General features: G+C 33.4%; 1 protein-coding gene across 5 annotated transcripts in view; it reads right to left on the bottom strand.

Moving 5' to 3' along the window:
- Positions 1-1,536: 1,536 nt before the first annotated feature.
- Positions 1,537-19,484, bottom strand: part of CPSF6 (cleavage and polyadenylation specific factor 6) — a 34,399-nt gene continuing 16,451 nt past the window's right edge. For 2 of the 5 annotated variants that reach the window (XM_031039525.2, XM_006743680.3), the window contains 4 exons: positions 17,859-17,974; positions 17,000-17,153; positions 13,077-13,272; positions 1,537-6,373 (listed from right to left, as the gene is read on the bottom strand). In XM_031039525.2, the coding sequence (XP_030895385.1) occupies positions 13,083-13,272; positions 17,000-17,153; positions 17,859-17,974 (460 nt within the window). In that variant the 3' untranslated portion in view covers positions 1,537-6,373; positions 13,077-13,082. Of the gene's footprint in view, positions 6,374-10,600; positions 12,997-13,076; positions 13,273-16,999; positions 17,154-17,858; positions 17,975-19,484 lie in introns of those variants that run through there. The other 3 variants (XM_031039527.2, XM_031039528.2, XM_081822036.1) reach the window with 2 other exon arrangements.

Below are 19,484 nucleotides of genomic sequence, written 5' to 3'. Positions count from 1 at the left end.
CCGCAGAGCAGGGAGCCCGATGCGGGGCTCGATCCCAGGACCCTGGGATCATGACCTGAGCCGAAGGCAGACGCTTAACGACTGAGCCACCCAGGCGTCCCTCTTGGGGCAATCTTTAAAGTGATTTATAAGCCCTTAGTCTTGGCTTTTGCCTTTTTCGAACTGGCATTCTCCCAATTCCTATCAATACACTCCCTCCTGACACAAAAGCCCTTTTATGCAAAGGTCTCTCACTAGCAGGTACCTCCTTTCCCTCTTCATCAAGTCTTACTCGTTCTTCAGGTCTCAGTGTTATCATTAAAGAAGTAAACTCTATTTCCTGAAGTTTTCCTATAAAGCTGAATACAGATTTTTGGAAAGTTAAGATCATGTGTGTTTATCCTTTATTGGGCATGGACAACAGCAGCTGACAGGAACTGATATAACATAAAAATCCAACAGCTCTGTTAGTGAAATATAAATGGGACACAAGATGGAAACAAGAAGCATTGGAAACCATTTCCAATATTTCCTGTTTCATGGTAATGGTTACTGGGTAGATTCTGTCTACCAATCCTTTATAAAAAAAAGTCCATCTTTCACTAAATCAGGTCTTGACTGACTGCTATGGAGTCATGTGTGGCATCTGGTTAAAAAAATGTTCCTAATAATCTTTCTTTCAAATACTCTCTGCAAGAGTCTCAATTAACTCAATGAAAGGTGGATCAATGAATGCAATCTTCAAAATGTAAACATGTAACAGAGTAACAGGGAAACTAACAAAACCTGAACCACAATTTCAGTGGGTCACGGAAAGGGATCCTAGGAATAACTTATTATTTCTCATATGATTATTACTGTTTATAGACTTGTTACCTTCACCATACTTTGAAGCCTACAGGTGAGAAATCTTGGGCCTGACTATAATAGCTGGCATACAAATCCTTACTGAAATCACAATTTGTTACCGTTTTAAAAGTACTCTGTTGTTTCTAAGCTAGCAGGTGAAATATTTTTGCTGTAATCTAGAAATATTTTTACTTGATTCAAGTCTACTAAGGTTAATAATCCCCTAAAACTAACAAATGTTTTCTGAACCTTAGGTTTGAGAATAAAACAGCCTAGAACTGTTTTAGGTTTCTAAAGCCTAATTTTAAGCTCGGTATCATCTGCTTTAAAGACCATCAACATTCAGTGCAGAAAAAAATAACCACTGGCGGGGGCGCCTTGGTGGCTCAGTCGTTAAGCGTCTGCCTTTGGCTCAGGTCATGATCCTGGGGTCCTGGGATCGAGCCCCACATCGGGCTCCCTGCTCCGTGGGAAGCCTGCTTCTCCCTCTGCCATTCCCCCTGCTTGTGTTCCTGCTCTTGCTGTGTCTCTGTCAAATAAATAAAAATCTTAAAAAAGGGGGGGGGGAGGAAGAAAAAATAGCCACTGGCTTAAAGACAACATACAGACAACAGTCCAATTTCTGTTATATTGTATATTGCCAATAGATATGATTTATTCATACCATACACAATGGTTAAATTATGAACCAAATAAAAAGACAAACTGTAAAGTATTATCAAAACTTTTATTTTCAATACAAGATAAATACCATGCTTGTTACTAGTGCAGTTTAGGGCCAACAATGGCCATATAGCAAACTGCTGAACAGTCACCTAAATGCTAAAGAAAAAAAAGACAAAGTAAACATTAAACACAAAACTGCAATTACAAACATTTTAATAAAATGGAATGAGCTTTTTAATAGAAGCTAATACGGAAGTCTAGTTCTCATGGACACCAAAATGATGTCTTTTTGATCAAATATCACCTTACCTTTTGCACAGAAATCTTACTGTGAAGTCACCAGAGTCAACAGCTAAAATTTTAAGACTTTCTTTGGCCTTCTGGTATTAGACAAATTATTTACAAACCTTGATTTAGTTAATTCATGGATACTGGTAATATGATACAATTTTTTTGTTAAGGGCTTTCCATTAAAAATTGTAAAACAACTTTGTAAGGCTGTACAAGGCTGTAAACTACTTTGCTAATATACCATGGGATGAAGAGGAAGAGTAAGAATAGACCTTTTTTTTAAGGCTAAAGTCATCAATGTTATAGATGCATTCCTTAGAATACATTATGATTTACCCCAAGGATCCTTTCCCATTAAATACCACCTGAGTACTACAATTTTCAAAGTAAAAAAATAAACATGAATTCACCATTGTATTTTAAAATAATTTAACTTACAGAATGCTGAGAAGTGTTATGCAGTAACAGTGTGACAAAAAGAACACATCTTCAAAATGAAATGTTTTTACTAAATGCAGGGTCTGTCCAATTATGAAATTAATGCAAAACATTTACACCCATGGCAGAATTTTAGGATGCTCGCACATGAAAAACTTTCTATGGTATTTACTATCCGCCGATACCATTTCAGGATTTGTGTGACTTCAATTAAATTCTACCTAACATTTTAAGACTCCTATTACAATATGTTAATATATCAGGAAGTCTTTAAAACATTAAAATCTGTCTATACCTAACCAAATGTTTATATGTCCCATACAAAAACCACAGTAGCTGCATACTCAGAATGAATGCCAACAACCTGAAATTTTAAAGAAACATTGGTTAAAACAAACCTAAATCAATCTAAACTGGACACAATTGCCTGAATATTTGAAAAATTCATATTGCTTCTTTCTAATGCCGAGAAAGAAGAGTACAAGAACTTCCTCCCAGAAGCCTAGACATTTTAACACATTTTCTTTTTCAACTTACAATTAAACTTTAATCCAGAATCTTTTGATTTCTCTAATCAAAAATCTCACATTACAAACATAAGGAATGCTATATGTAAGGCCACATCTTAAGAAATTTATAATTTTTGGTTGAATATTTATTAAAAAATTAGTCTAAGGCTTCTAAGAGTCAAGTTGCTAAAAAAAATGAAATAAATACTCCAGTGTTTAAACTGAAGGTTAATGTAAGAAAACAACACACACACAGAGTAAGAACAGAAAAATAGAATGCTTTGCTACAAAAATCCCACTTAATATATTTTAGCACAAAAATGTCTAATATGTACAATGGATAAGCGTGCATTTAAGTACATACAACTGCAGGAAACATTTACAGACGGCTATGGGATGCAAATGAACTTAATGAATAAAATTTAAAAGGCAGTTATCTGTAAAACAGTAAGACTCTGAATACTGTATTCTCAGTAAAGAATCAGAACATAAACTTCCTCTTAAAATAACAGGCTGAAGCTTAAAACACAAAATTGGAGCCATCTTATAAAATACAGAAAATGCAATGATCATTCAGGTATGAACCAAAATGTTGAGAGCACTCCAACAGAAAGTCTCATAGTAGCATTTCATTGTATAAAACAGTATGTATTTAGGTTATTGGCACATTTAAATACATAAGGGAAAGAGAAAGTCTTTACCCTTCCAACAATTTTCCCCTTTCACTATAAAATGTTATACAACATTCATTAAAATCCTGTGTTTATTTTAAGAACTGACCTTAAACTAGTAAAAAACAAAGCAATATTCTCCACAGGAGAATTAAATGAAAAATAATACCTTAAGCTACAATCCATAAGTTATCTGTGAACTCCAAATTGTAGTTAACTGCTTAAGAATATTCTAGGTAAAGGGGCCATTAAATGGGCTATAAACTATGATCAACAGCCACTGCAACTTACTCCAAATCTTGCTTATGAAAACTGACAAAATAAACACTTCCAAATTTACATTGGAATATCCTTTCCAAAACGTTATGTCCTTTAACTAAAAGCAGCACAATCGATTCAAAGTGTTGCTCTGGAAGCATTACCACTGAGGTGCTGCCTCACTCATTCATAACTACTGGCTGAAAGGAATGTGACCGCATAGCACTAATAAATGCCTATGGTTTAAAGTTAAACTCAAATTTGTTTTCACTTCCACTACAATTATTAGTAAAAAGAAATGAAAAGGTCTCTGAAACTCTCTTTCTCTGTGTTTTTTTGTTTTTGGTGTCTATGTAATGATTTATCTCTTTGGATTGTTTTTACATGTTAAAAAAAAGTTTTCAAATAACATTAGCTCATAAACAACAGAGGGATATGAAGAATAAAACAAGGCTTGCAATTTTCACCTTTACTGCTATACATTCGTGTGTTATCAGGTAGAAGACTGTAAGAATTAATGTTAAACCAAAAAGTTATTTCCTTCTGACAACACTTAAAAATAACGGACTAGCAGCAAACAATTCTAGTACACTCACATTGTCTGCAACAAAAGTTACGTAATGAAATCAGCCATGTAGGGAGAAGAGTGATATAGAATGAGCAATTAAAGGGTTCCACTGATAAAAAAGGAAAAGATAAATGATTTAATTAGTACAAAATTTCCAGTTTCATCTCAAGTTCAAGTGGTTAGATTTTTAGAATTCCATTTTAAAACGGTCAGAGAGTATCTTATTCTCATGGGCATTTACTTACCTTTTAAGCTTACTATTAACTAATTTCCCTTGAAATATATTTATGTCCATACTTCTTCACATTAGGGCATTGTAATTAAAATATAAAAAAGCTAAGGAATGACAAAACACCTATACACAAAACAAGAAAACTGATTTTGATACAACTCTCAAAGGATGTTAAAAAGGCAACTGCATTTTCAACAAGATAGAACACTTGAAAAATTTCTGAGAGCAAACAGTTCTTAAAAACACCAGTGATCCCATGCACAAATACTCTAAATCACAAAATGTCTTAAAATAAAACTAGTAATAACATGAATAACTTGAAACAGCTAATTTTGTAAGAACTAGTGTGACAGCGGACAAAATGAAAGAACTGCAGTGCATATCTCTGGAGGGCTTCTACAAGTTGCACATGACATAATATCCAGGGTACCTAAATACTTTTAAGCATTGCCCTAAAATTTGGGTATATTTTTAAAAAACCAATGTGTATTACCAGACTGCTCAAAAATAATCAGATCTTAAAAACAAATTAACTTGCTTAGGAATTCAACTCATTTCTGAAATAGTGATTCCGAATGATCTTCCTATAAAAGTATCTAATCAAGTTGACACTCTGCCTATGCTAATTTTGCAATTAAGAACACATGCTAGCCAAGTGCTTTTAACGTGGGCCTATATGCAAGGCAGATTTGAAAAAATCTTTGATTAAGTAACTCTAGCATGAATCAAAAGGCTGCATGAATACACACAAGATTCCTTAAACTGTGGTGACAGGGTACACCTATAATCACCCATTACACATACAGGAGAATACAACTCATTATTAGTAAGCATCACGCCCTTCCAAAATCTACAGTAACCAGAAAATAAAACTAATGCTCTCCTTACTCACATTTGTCTGCTGCACGGCTGTATTTACACTGCCTATGGCTTCAAAAATAAACCATAAGCACTATTAATATAAAACAGCAAATAACTGCCGCATCAAATCAGAATAGTCAAAATATTTCTTCAATGCTAGCAGTTTACAATTAAGCGTTTCAGTACATCTGTGTTGTAATTAAGCTGCATTACTGTGGCAAATAACGTCTGGGTTTTTACTAAAATGTTAAAACCACAAAATTTTTTTTGACCCCTAACACATTGACTGGATTGCTATGTCTGTGAAATTTTACAAGTTTACATACCATTCAGCAAAATCACAAGCTAACTAGGTAAAAACAGCTAGAAAAGCAGAATATAGAAATATTAAATATCCATGTAATCACCTATTCTAATATCAAAATCAAGGGCAAGAGACACTTAATTAGTATGTTTAATTCACTGAACGCAAGATTAGATTGGTGCATATCCAAAAACGCTATTGCAATGCTTTTTTAAAGGACAGTATAAATGTCATAGTAACATTATCTTTAGATATTGCTGAACACAAGACTTTCCCTGAGGTGTAAACATCAAATAACTTGAACAGCTTTACACATCAGCCCCATTAAACAGTTTATTACAACACTACATCTACTGTAATCAAAGTGGTGCTGTTTACAGACATTATCATATGAACATGTTTAACAAGAACAAACTACTATAAAAACAAGCATTTACTTGACGTTTTTTCCAATTGCTTGCACATTATAATGGCCAAATGTATATAACCAGTAATAAAGTTGCAAAAGCTATAACTTTTTAAATCACACAGGTTTCCTTCAAATAAAACAGTTAAGCAACATAAAAAGTAAAAGTAGAGCTACTGGTTACCATTTATGCAGATTTGCTTTATTCAGATCTATTCCTGTTCATTTTATCCATGAATCCTTACAGGTTCAGTTCAATCACAAGAAGCAAACTGCTGGACAAGCGTCATTTTTCCCCCATGAAGACTGTTTTGTCTTGGAAGGTGTTCCTCTTCCTTCAGCTGTAATGTGTCAAAATTTGTGATGTAGATTTTGCTATTCCCCACAATACACAGAAAAACGCTGGCTTAACTATACATACACAAGTCGTGCATCTACTTCACTGTTACGTATTCTAACACAATAAGCATTAACTGAAACAGTAGCTGCCTTTATGATGGAGAAATGCTCCCAATTTATGTGATGATTAAAACTGAGACATTGATTTCATTCTTCTTAGTTATTACCGCCTTATTAAATTAATGACTGGAACAGAAATGAAAATATAGCAGCTGCTGTTTCTGTGATGATGGAAACATTTATAAGTCATTTTCTAAAGTATGCATACTACAAAAATAAATGGGAAAATGCTTGAATGATTTTAATGTAAATATTTTTCATTCACCCACATATCAATTCTAAAGAACTCATTAACAAATGTGAACTGAATATAAAATGCAATAAATTATTTTACAAATTAGTTGTATTTATTTGACAGCATACAGGAACTTCTGCAAATGTTATAAATCAAACTGTTTCATGTTACAAAATTTATAAATAAAATTTATATATAGCTCAGTATGCACATTTAAATAAATATGACATCCACATACAAATCTTTAGACATAATACAAATTTAAAACATTTACTTTACTTTCACTCTATTCCACCTATACTGAAATAACTAATGTAGTATATAAGCTAACCAAAAACAAGCTAAATAAGAATCTACAATGATAAATTTCATTGAAAACTCACACAAAGAAAAAAAAAACAGTAAATCTGATAAACTAAAATTTCAAGAATACAAAAATATGCAAACTTCAGGTAGAGGTTCACAAAAGAAACATTCAATTAACTTGCATTTAAGTGATCACTGAAACACCAGATATTTAAAATATAAATTCCAAGAGAGCATTTTAATAAGATGATGTAGTAAGAGGTAAAGGGCACAATATTTAGTGATATTCTTGCCACAGAGTAATTGGAAAACACTTTCTGCTTTATAATTAAGAGTAATTAATATTCTGTCACAACTATAAATATTATATTTTATGTCCTTTCCTCCCCAACTAGGCTGTAAGTATCTTAAGAGCATCAATACACATATGCATTCACATTGCCTAGCAGTAAAAACCTAAATTTTACAACTAAAACAAACAAAAAAACCCAACAACAAAAAGCCAAAAAAAAACCCCCAGATGTTTTAATCCTGAACTTTCTCTTTTAAATAGTTTCTATTTGCCCGTATTTTTCAATGCGATACTTAAGCCATCTCTAATGTTACCTTTTATTGTACCTTTATCTTATGTTGCTGAAGCTTTAGGTGGAATTATTTCATGGAAAAAAATCTAGAAAGGCAGCTTTCATGGGTTTTATTTTTATTCCTTGCAATGTATTTTTAAAAACTGGTATTAAAGTATTAAAGAAAGATAAGGAATGTGTTCTAACCAGAAAAGATGCACTACTGGGAAATTCATAAATCTTACTGCAAAAGTATGTTATCTCCCTAACCTTTTTGTTGTGATGCGAGAGATCTGGTCATTAAAGAGGGAAAAATTATTTAAAGTCACAGTGAACAAAAAATACCCAATCCTTCCCAAAAAAACATATGGCATACACTGCAACTTATTCATCACTCCAAAGGAGAATTTTACTACTTTTTCTGTAGAGAATCCTGTTTGTGATATTGTAACACACATCTTTTTGCAGGACAAATGTACTTATCTTTTGCTTGATTATACTTCATAGATCTTTACTATTAAGAAGTCTCTCATTTTCACCATACAGACATAAAATCTGGGGGTAGTCTGACAGTTTTTATTTCTCTTTCTAAACACTTTACATTTATCCATTTGGAAATACAAATTTTACAATCTCAAACGGAAGCAAATTTGAAGGCAATACAACCCATTTCCAATAACCCAATCCCATATTATACTCTCAAATTTCTAGGTAGACATCTACATAAACAAAGATACCAAAAAAGCTTAAAAGTGACAAATACATTCAATGCTCATGTTTTCAGAATACCATTTAAGTCAAATATGTTAATGTCAAAGTCACACAATTATTTGTTTTTAGCTATTAGTTATAAAAGGAAGACCTATGTAAACACTTGTTTAAAAACTAAGACAAATGGAATCTACAGCTCTTTAATGAAGCACTAAGTAAAATTTCAATACAGAGAAGCACCTGTATTTTGAGATAACGTAAGATCAAGCCAATACTAACAACTCAAATTATGAGCATTTCTCATATTGGAAACTTATCTAAGTAAATTTGTTAGCATCAGTATTTCTAAGCTCATGGCCAATTCACCTTTCTAGTAAGATTCAAATATATATTTGATATGGCTCTTTCACAATAATCCTGAATTAAAAGAATTAACTGAATATTGAATTGAAAGAATTCTAACACACTTTCAGAGATGTGCTTCTATTAACTCAGTGAAATAAAATTCACTTTTCTCTTTCCTGAAAATTTCTCCTTACTGAGAGAAACAGGGATGGAGTGGGCAAAAGAAATAGAAGATTCTGAATGTAAGTCAACTCTTGTAAATCAAATTTCCTTCTTGTGTTGACTAAAACATAGTACATTAAAATTCTGTTTATTATAGATATTTGCAAAAATTCCCTTACTACCACAACATTAGGTTATTTCCTTCTTTCTACCTGTGGACATAGTACTTACCTTACCTCATTTTAACTAAAGTCTTTCATTACACTATAAAACATATACAAGATAGGAAGTTCACTATAGAAATAAACTTCACCACAGTCAAGGAAAACTCATCTTTGTCCCCCAAATTTCACAAAATGGACATTTCAAAATAAGCTGTTTATGTGATTTAGAATTTCCTGTGAGGATTAAAACACCCTACCACAGAAGACAAATTAGTAAATTTGGAGAGCATATATGGCACACTTACCCCTTTTTGGTTATTAGGTTTTCTTTAAAACAATGCTAACTAAATATTCATCCAAAACATTGCTTATTCAAAGTGATCTAATTTACAAACTAAAACAATGGCAGTAAATTTCACACTGAGATGAAGGTGAGAGCAAGGTGACTCATACTGGCACTGAATTCTCTTTTAACAGGGAACATTAATCATTTGTAAACAAAACCCATTCTTAAACCACAGTGAGCAAAAAACACACTATACATCCATTCAAGGGATTACTTCCTACCCTCCTCTGTCACTTCAATTAAGATAGCTGGGTGTAGTCAGGTTTTACAAATATTAAAAGCAAGGAAACCTGGAGCAAAAGAAGTGAGAACTAGAATATCCAGATGAAGCACAGCAGTTAGGATATATGGGAAAACACAAACACAAGGCTGGATAATATTAGGCAGATCTCAGATGACCTAAGAGTTGCAAAAATAATTTTTAAATATCATTACCACCAGTATCATTCATTGGAAATTAAGAGAACTTAATTTTCACATTGGTCTCAAAGTAACACTAAATCTTAAGGAGATGAAATAGCATATAAAAAAAGAACTTTTTATTCTTTTGCCTTTTTTTGTTTTTCCCAAATTACTGAAAAACTATAAACTAAATAAAGAATGCAAACCACCCTAAATCTTGTGCAATAACACAACCTAAGATTATGATATCTATGGTAAGTCTTACAACGAAGTGTAGTTATTTAATCCATATTCAATACAAGATGCTTAAAATTTTTATCAAAGAAATGGACAATGATTTGAAAATACGTAAAACCTCGTATTTCAGGGAGAGAAAAAGCATGAATAAAGAGTATATTAAAAAATAATTTGGATTCATTACTCTTTGTACAGAAAGAAAAACTGAATCATTAACAGAAATTTGCTGTGTGGCATTGTTCCAAACAATAAGAGGAATGCAATCTAAAAGAAAATAACTGTGAAAGTAAAATTATTTCTGTAAGAAGTGTACAATCTTAAAACACTGAACTACTTTTGTTTTGCTCAGAGTGGTCTGAGAATAGAGGCAGAAATTACAGAATATGAAATACAATGTATTTACATACTGAAAATTTACAATACTGATATTCCCATTAAAATATTACCTACTTGAACTTAGATACTGAATGCTTTTAGAAAAATTAATACATATTTTAAATGAGAGAATGCAATTAACATTACCAACAGCTCAAACACAAAAAAAATTAAGATGGGACAGACATTAACAGCTTGCCAACATCATTAAGTTTCCAGTTAAATTAAGAATTTGCCCTTTTAGCCATTCATCACTTTAATAATAAATTACATTATTGTTTTATTTATATACACGCTTACTGACATTCACGTTAGCTTCCAAGTTACTTGTATTCCATTTAGTCCATTTAAGATTTACATGAAAGCTCAAAAGGACTCATTTAAAAACTTCTATAAAGGTCAACAGACCCTATTATGATAATAATTAAATGTGCAAATAGTTATTTTGTTTAAAAGTTTTTCACTTGAATATACTTAATCCTAGCCCCCAACCCTGTAAATTCACATCTACATCCACAATAAATACTGTCTGGTATAGTAACAAAGGTACAATATTCCAGGATAACAGAATTTTTTGCCCTAGAAATGCTTATGTAAAATTATGCTTGGATGAAGGCCCATAACAATATTACAACTCAATTCTGATTAATGTACAAAGAAAACATGGGAATTTTGGTATGGTACACATCAGTGATTAAGAAAAAATGTCAACAATAGTTTGCAAGTTAAGAATTTATAGTTAATGTCTGAATGTAATGAAACTCAAGCCATGATACAGTTAGGTGTACCCATTACTGGAATGTAATGTTAGTTAATTCAAAGTATTTAAAATTAACAAAGGACTTTTCAAGGAGTTTACTTGGCTGACTATGCTAATTTAACTAAAACCAGGAAGAAATCTCATTAACTTTGGGTATAATCTGGTTCAGAAGCCCCTTGATGGGCATATCCAATCTTGGAGATGATTAAAAATGTACGTAAAAATGTATGAAAGTTTTGTTATCATGCCTTCAGTAATTAGAAGCTTACTGATAAATGGCAAAGTCTAAATAAAAATATAACTTGTAGAACCTGTACCTTACTATAAATGAAATGACTGATATAGTTATGCATTTCAAGTAATAAGTTGGCCACAATTCACCTTAAACAACTAACGCACACTGAGAATTTTTTTCATAAGATGGGATTAAGATCTATTCAACCCAAGGGGGAAAAAACTACAACTTTAAAATTTAGTGTTTAGATTTACATGACACAACATTTAATCCTTACATCCAAAAGCAGTATTAATTTCAATAAGCTCAGTTTTAAAGTGAGAGATGTTCTGCTTAATACTAAATGTTTTGAGATTTATATTAAGTTCTATAATACAATACATGGAAAACTTTTAAAATTAAAGTTTTGATAAATATTTAAGATGCATGTTCGAAATGCTAGGAAAGTATTAAAACTGGCCTTTCACTTAAAATAGCCCATCAAACTGTAAATAATGTAAATGCTAATGTACCATAAAAATAAGATTTACATGCTTATTTTATAAATAGTATTATTCAAAAAGGATCTCATTTGCTAAAATATTATCTATTATAGTTAAAGAAACTGCTATTCTGTCACAGAATTACATACACTTGATAGTCTTTAATTTTTGCCCATAACAATTTAAATACTAACAATTACCATGACTAAATTTTCAGTGTTTCCCATGATTATGGAAAATAATTGAGTAAAGAGTAGTTACTGATAAGGGGTTTGTTTTAGCCTAATTTAATCTGGATATGCCACCAACATATAAAGAAAAATTATTTGTTTACAGAATAACCTTTGTGTCACATGCACAAGCCTCACAGTGCCCTCCCCCTACTTTTCACATGAATAAATGCTGTTCACAAATATAAAAATAAAATTACACGTGAAAATGAAGTATAAACAGACAACTTCCCGCTTTATGAAAAATGTACACAAGAAATAGTTTTAAAATACAGAAAAAAAGACAAATGATTATGGTTTATGAATGAAACATCAAATAAAATTATTTCAAGGTTATTCTACCTAGGATGCATGATTTGATACAATTTAAAATTCTTAGATATGGAGTACCCTGAACCCATTTTAATTAAGTTTCATATCTTCTTTGCAAATTAAAGGATACGGTTTCTTTTATTTTAAAACAAAAACCAGATGCCAGGAAAAGTGTCTCTTCTAAAGAATATTTTTTTAAGTACAAAAGGTCTTTCAATGCTGAGAAACCATCCTCCTGTATCATAAGCTATTATAGTGTTAGATTTTCTTTAAAAGTTTTAGGGAGTTAGTTCAAGAAGGGAAACTTTCAATTTACTTTTAAAAGTCCAAGCACTATATATATATATATATGTGTATGGATTAACTTCCTCTATTTTATGTTTCAAATTACATGCAAACTATTGCAATTAAGACTATTCCAATTTTTAGATTTTAGAAGTAGACATGAGTCCTCTTGATTGTTTTCTTGCTTTCTTAAGACCATTAACAATCTCAAAGTTTTAACTCAGCAATACAATATTCAAGGATAAAAGGTCAAATTTTTTTTTACCTGTCATTACTCACCTGTCATTTGTCTCAGATGTTTCCAGAAGATTAAATTCAGAACAAGTAGTTGGACCATTTAAAATGTAGGTATATACTGTATAAACAATAGCCTTGGAGTTATAATTACTGTTAATAACACATATGCTAAATATAACAGGAACAAGGAATACCCACCTTCTTCTAACGATGACGATACTCGCGCTCTCGGTCCCGTTCTCGGTCCCGATCTCGGTCCCGGTCCCGGTGTCTCTCTCGTTCTCTGCTTCTCTCTCTATAATAATCATCATGACGATCTCTACTACGGGATTTATGACGCCGACTCTTTTCTCGTGATCTACTATGGTCCCTCTCTCTTGATCGTTCACGTCTTCTAAAAGAAATTACTGGATTAATGCTCTCCATAAGTGGACAGCAGTGTTTAAAAGTACCCGAGGCAAAAATTCTTTACAAATCTAGTTTAGACTTAGGATATTCTGAACTTCCAATAATGATATACAAACTCACCAACAAGCATGAACTAGAAATTCCATTTTTAAAAATATTCACCCCCAAACTAGGAACCAGACACACAGGGGCAATACATCTTATCATCTGTAACATCTAATAGCCTAAAATAGACATGTAGTAACTGAAAGAAAAACAGAAAGGTAAAGGAGAAAAAATTTCAAAGGACATGTTGTTTCAAACTAAATGTACAGAAGGTAGTTATTTTGGACATAAAATTCATTAAATTATGAGACTTAAATACATAAAAATTACCACCCATTGGTAATCTAAACCTATATGTAAGGTGATCTAAACCTATATGTAAGTATCAATTTTACATTTATAACTATCCCAAATACGGTAACTATCCCAAATATGATTCATCATGAGTCCTACTCCACTAAGAAACTTTCTTATATATGTTTGCTGCAGGGGTGTGTGGTGGGGAGCTGGGAGGCATGGTGGGAAGCAGAGTTCAAAACTTAGCACTTATGACCACTGAAAATATTGAGATACAATTCACACTGCTATTCAATAAAAAGAAATGTTTCATGAGCTGCCTTCAAAAACAAAACAAGGGCACCTGGGTGGCTCAGTCGGTTAAGCGTCTGCCTTCAGCTCAGGTCATGATCCCAGAGTCCTGGGATCAAGTGCCACATCGGGCTCCCTGCTCAGTGGGGAGCCTGCTTCTCCTTTTCCCTCTGCCTGCCTCTCCCCCTGCTTGTGTGCATGCTCTCTTTCTCTCTCTCTCTGTCAAATAAACAAATCTTTAAAAACAAAACAAAAAAAAACAAAACCAAAACCAAACAAAAAAGCAGGTAATTTAACCAAAGTATACTGCTTAAAATACTTTTAGAAATTCTGCTAAATTCTTCACAATTCTGGACTTCAAGCTCTATTACAAAGCCTTATCACCAAGATAGTATGGTACTGGCACAAATACAAACAGATCAATGGAACAGAATAGAGAACCAAGAAATGGACCCTCAACTCCATGATCAACTAATCTTCGACAAAACAGGAAAGAATACCCAATGGAAAAAACGACAGTCTCTTCAACAAATGGTGTTGGAAAAACTGGACAGCCACATGCTGAAGAATGAAACTGGACTATTTCTTTTTTTTTTTTTTTTTTTAAGATTTTACTTATTTGAGAGACAGTGATGCATGCGCAAGCATGACAGAGAAGAAGAGACAGAGGGAGAAGCAGATACCCTGCTGAGCAGGGAGCCCAATTCGGGACTTGGTCCCAGGAACCTGAAATCATGACCTGGGCCAAAGGGCAGCCGCTTAACCAACGAGCCACCCAGGCGCCCCTGAGAAACTGGACCATTTCCTTACACCATACACAAAAATAGACTCAAAATGGATGAAAGACCTAAATGTAAGATAGGAATCCATCAAAATCCTAGGAGAACACAGGCTAGCAACCTATTTGACCTCAGCCGCAGCAACTTGCTAGACATGTCTCCAAAGTCAAGGGAAGCAAGGGCAACAATGAACTATTGGGACTTAATCACAATAAAAAGCTTTTGCACAGCAAAGGAAACAGTCTACAAAACCAAAAGACAACCGGCAGAATGGGAGAGGACATTTGCAAATGTCTTATCAGATAAAGGGCTAGTATACAAAATCTATAAAGAACTTACCAAACTCAACACCCAAAGAACAAATAATGCAATCAAGAAATGGGCAGAAGACATGAACAGACATTTCTCCAAAGAAGACATCCAAATGGCCAACAGACACATGAAAAAGTGCTCAACATCGCTCGGCATCAGGGAAATACAAACCAAAACCACAATGAGATACCACCTCACACCAGTCAGAATGGCTAAAATTAACAAGTCAGGAAACGACAGATGTTGGCAAGGATGTAGAGAAAGGGGGAACCCTCCTACACTATTGGTGGGAATGCGAGCTGGTGCAGCCATTCTGGAAAACAGTATGGAGGTTCCTCAAAAAGTGAAACAAGGCAGAGGATCATAAGGGAAGGGAGGAAAAAATGAAACAAGATGAAACCAGAGAGGGAGACAAACCATAAGAGACTTTTATTCATAGGAAACAAACTGAGGGTTGCTGGAGGGGAGTGGAGGAATAAGGTAACTGCATGATGGACATTAAGAAGGGCATGTGATGTAATGAGCACTGGATATTACGTAAGACTGATGAATCACAGGCCTGTACCTCTGAAACCAATAATACAATGTATGTTAATTAATTGAATTTAAATTAAAAAATGTTAAAAAAAAGAAAGAAAGAAAAAGAAATTCTACTAAATTCTCAAATTCACAATAGGGAAATTACAATTGCCTGTAAGCTGAAGTATCTATTTTGTATTTTTGCACCAGACAGCTAGACTTAGCAAACATTATTAGATGCTAAGCTCCTTGATCAAGGTAGAAGTTCTTATTAGTAGAGCTTAAAAAATTACAAAGAATACTATGTAAGGTATGGTCTTCGGCTATGATAAATTTGTTTGGATACAAAGATCCTTACTTACACTGGGTCAGAAAGGTACTAGAAGTTGGCAACCATGACAAAGACAAGCTCCTTTCCCTTATCTTAATGAAGACTTTAACACCAGATAAAGTACACTGAAGACAGATCTATGAATATCATGTACAGATTAAAAATCTACCTTTCAAAAATATGGAAAATTTCAAGGTTAGCTGCAATGCTAAAAAAAGGAATTACCTAATGAGAAAACTGAAGAATAGATCATTCATTCATTAACTCCCTTGTTCAAAGAAATATTTATTTAGCACCTATTCTGTACCAAACACTGTTTAGTCATTAGAAATACTGCAGTGAACAGGACACGTAAGGCCCCTTCCATCTTCCAACATATGTTCTAGTGAAAAGAAATGTGCAATAATAATAAGGAACAGGAGCGCCTGGGTGGCTCAGTTGGTTAAGGGTCCAACTCTTGGTTTCGGCTCAGGTCATGATCTCAGGGTTATGAGAACGAGCCCCATGGCAGGCTCTGAGCTCAGCATAGAGTCTGGCTGGGATTCTTTCCCTCTTCCTCTCCCTCCCCCTCAAATAAATAAAATATTAAAAAAAACAGATTATGGTAAGTACGATGAATATGGTTAAGTACTATGAAAGAAATAAAAAGAACATGACAGAATAACCTGGGAGAAGACCTCTCCTAAAAGTTAGATAGAGTTGAGCATGAAGAGTAAGAAGCCAGCTATGTGAAGAGCCAGGGAAAAGGGCTCCAAGCAGAAGGAATATCAAGTATAAAAACAGTGAGGTGATTAAGTATTGATGTATCAAGAGGAAGAAAAGAGAGACCACTGTGACTAGAGAATAGTGGGCAAGGGGTGAGGTACACAATGAGGCTGAAAAGACAGGCAGGTATCACACAGTGCCTCAATGTTTACAGTCTTATTCTAAAAGTAACCAGAAACCTTTGAAGGGTTTTAAAAGCAAGCAAATACCTGACATTTGATTCAATGTAAAAAAAGAAAAAAAAAAAAATCACTCTAGCTGTTGCATAAACAGTAATAAGTAAAATCAAAGTCCTATTTTAAAGTCCCCAACACAGTATTTTTTCTATTTGTAAAGTAACAGTTTTAAATAGACATGAGACAGGAAAGTTTTACCTTGATCCAGAACCGTAAGACTTGGATTCAATTCCATGAAGGCAATCTTGCAAAGAGCTAATAAGAACTTTGCAACGATCATCAGCAGATACTTTGGATTGTTTAATTAAAGAAATTGCAGTTACCAATGTCTCAATAGCACTCCCATAATCACCTATGAGGGAAAGGAGAGGGACTGAAATCAAATAAATTGTTTCCAAAATACCACCAAACCGCTTGGGGTAAGAGTAATAAAGCATTTTATAAAAGAAGAACACTACAATAACTACAGAAGATATCTTAATTTTTTTAGTGTTTTGCCATTTGGAAAAAGCTCTTATGTGCATGAAATTAGCACAATTTGTTATTATTATAGCTGTGTAAATCAGGTTAATTTGTAATATGAGAATCAAATTTAAGTCATTAAATATAAGGACTAAAATTTAAATCTAGGGAGACTGGATGGCTCAGTCGTTAAGCATATGCCTTTGGCTCAGGTCATGATCCCAAGGTCCTGGGATCAAGTCCCACATCAGGCTCCCTGCTCAGCAGGAAGCCTGCTTCTCCCTCTCCCTCTCCCACTCCCCCTGCTTGTGTTCCTGCTCTCACTATCTCTCTCTGTCAAACAAATAAATAAAATCTTTTAAAATAAAATAAAATAAAATTTACATCTACACCTAAATATTTAAAATTATGGATCTTTTCATTACTGTGACACATAGCTTCCTTCAATGTCTTTTAAATAAACAAAAGTACAATTTGGGGATATGAATATAAGTACTAAATGCAAATGACCAATCTTCAAGATTGCACATAGTTTTAGGTCATTCCTAATAACATAAATAAGAAATATTAATCAGGAAGAAATATATATACAAACCAGCACTGGCATCAGACACAGCTCTTGAAATAGCACTGCTTGAGATTGCCCTATTTCTATTCATGATTTCTTCAAACTCAGCTTCACTCAATGGCGTTCTTGCAGTATCCATTTCCCTGTAAAATAAAAATAAACCTTAAATTGTACTCAACAAATTTTCTAAGTTAGTCGTAATAGTATAAAACAATTCATATTAGTTGCTTTTGACAAGTGCCTCAGAGCTAGTAGTTATTTTTCCAGAGTGGAGCATACTATTTATCCTACAAAGACAAGTCTAAGCAAAACTCTCTTACACCACTATCTTTCAGCTGAAATAAAGTAGCAACTTAGAAACCTTGCCTTTCTGGAGGCCAGAAATAATGTATTTAGATATCTGCAATATAATATTTTTCAGTCATACAAAAACAGATATAATAAATTGTTCTGATGAATATATATAAGATAATCATATATTATTATATCTTTTATTTATATATATTTTTAAATGTTGGGAACAAAAAGTACAGCCCTACACAAGTAAGGAATCTGGTTACATTTATGTCTGGATCCTCTAGGCACAGGACCCAACTCACAACAGAAGGAGAACAAATGTCTGATTAATTAACAGAACTTCAGGCAAGGACAAGATCTTAGACCATCTTGTTTGCCACTGAATCCCCAGAAGAGTATCTGGCAAATATAGTAAGTGTAAACAACTGTTGAAAAAAATGAATTAAGTGCCAAAATTTTCTAAAGCTGCTTCACAACTTTAAAAATTGTACATGTACACTGTGTCAACTATACTTCAATAAAAAAAGAAAAAACTGTACATGTACAGTATAGGAAAAGGAAAATTTTTTCCCATCTGAGTTACTAGTTACTAGATAAGACACTGAGTTGAGGGACACAGTAGCAGTTCATTCCAATGAAATGAGAAAATAGATAATCTAAGCTTGTGCATGCTTTTAAGGTATTACTGTTATTCCCCAAACTTTATAAACACCCTGAGCAAATTACAAGTTGTTCAAAATACAGGTACATTTTCAACTAAATGCTGTGACTTGTGCCCATCTTATCCCTCTTAAAAGAAAAAAAAAAAAAATCCCACGTGAGATAGTTTTCTCTAATTTTCAATAAAAAAATCAGTCATTAATAACCATCCCCCCATTCATGAAAACCTAATACTGCAGAAATTCTATTATGTAAGGAAAAGGATAGGAAACTCAAATTTTAAATAATCAAACCAAGTCACGTAATCCACTCTCATATACTAAAGGTGAACACTTAATATGAAGTCACTCACTGGAATTAAAGTGAACAGAAGCTATACTAGTTTGGCAGTTCTAACAGTTTTCTAAAGAAAACAGCATTTTTTAAAAAAAGATTTTATTTATTTATTTGAGAGAGAGAACATGAGTGGGGTAGGGGGTGGGGCAGATGGAGAGGGAGAAGCAGACTCCCTGCTGACCAGGGAGCTCAACCTCGGGCTTGAACCCAGAACCCTGAAATCATGACCTGAGCCAAACGCAGACACTTAACCAACTGAGCCACCCAGGTGCTCCAGAACAGCATTTTTGATAGTCATATAGATGCAACCTCAACAAATGGAAAATGGTCAATGGGCTTTGCTTACAACATCAAATTTAT

The sequence above is a fragment of the Leptonychotes weddellii genome, chromosome 5, assembly GCF_054177405.1.
Source record: "Leptonychotes weddellii isolate Sample4059 chromosome 5, ASM5417740v2, whole genome shotgun sequence".
Taxonomy (NCBI): domain Eukaryota; kingdom Metazoa; phylum Chordata; class Mammalia; order Carnivora; family Phocidae; genus Leptonychotes; species Leptonychotes weddellii.
Note: the sequence above shows the minus strand (reverse complement) of the source record. Positions and strands in the feature narration are given on the sequence as shown.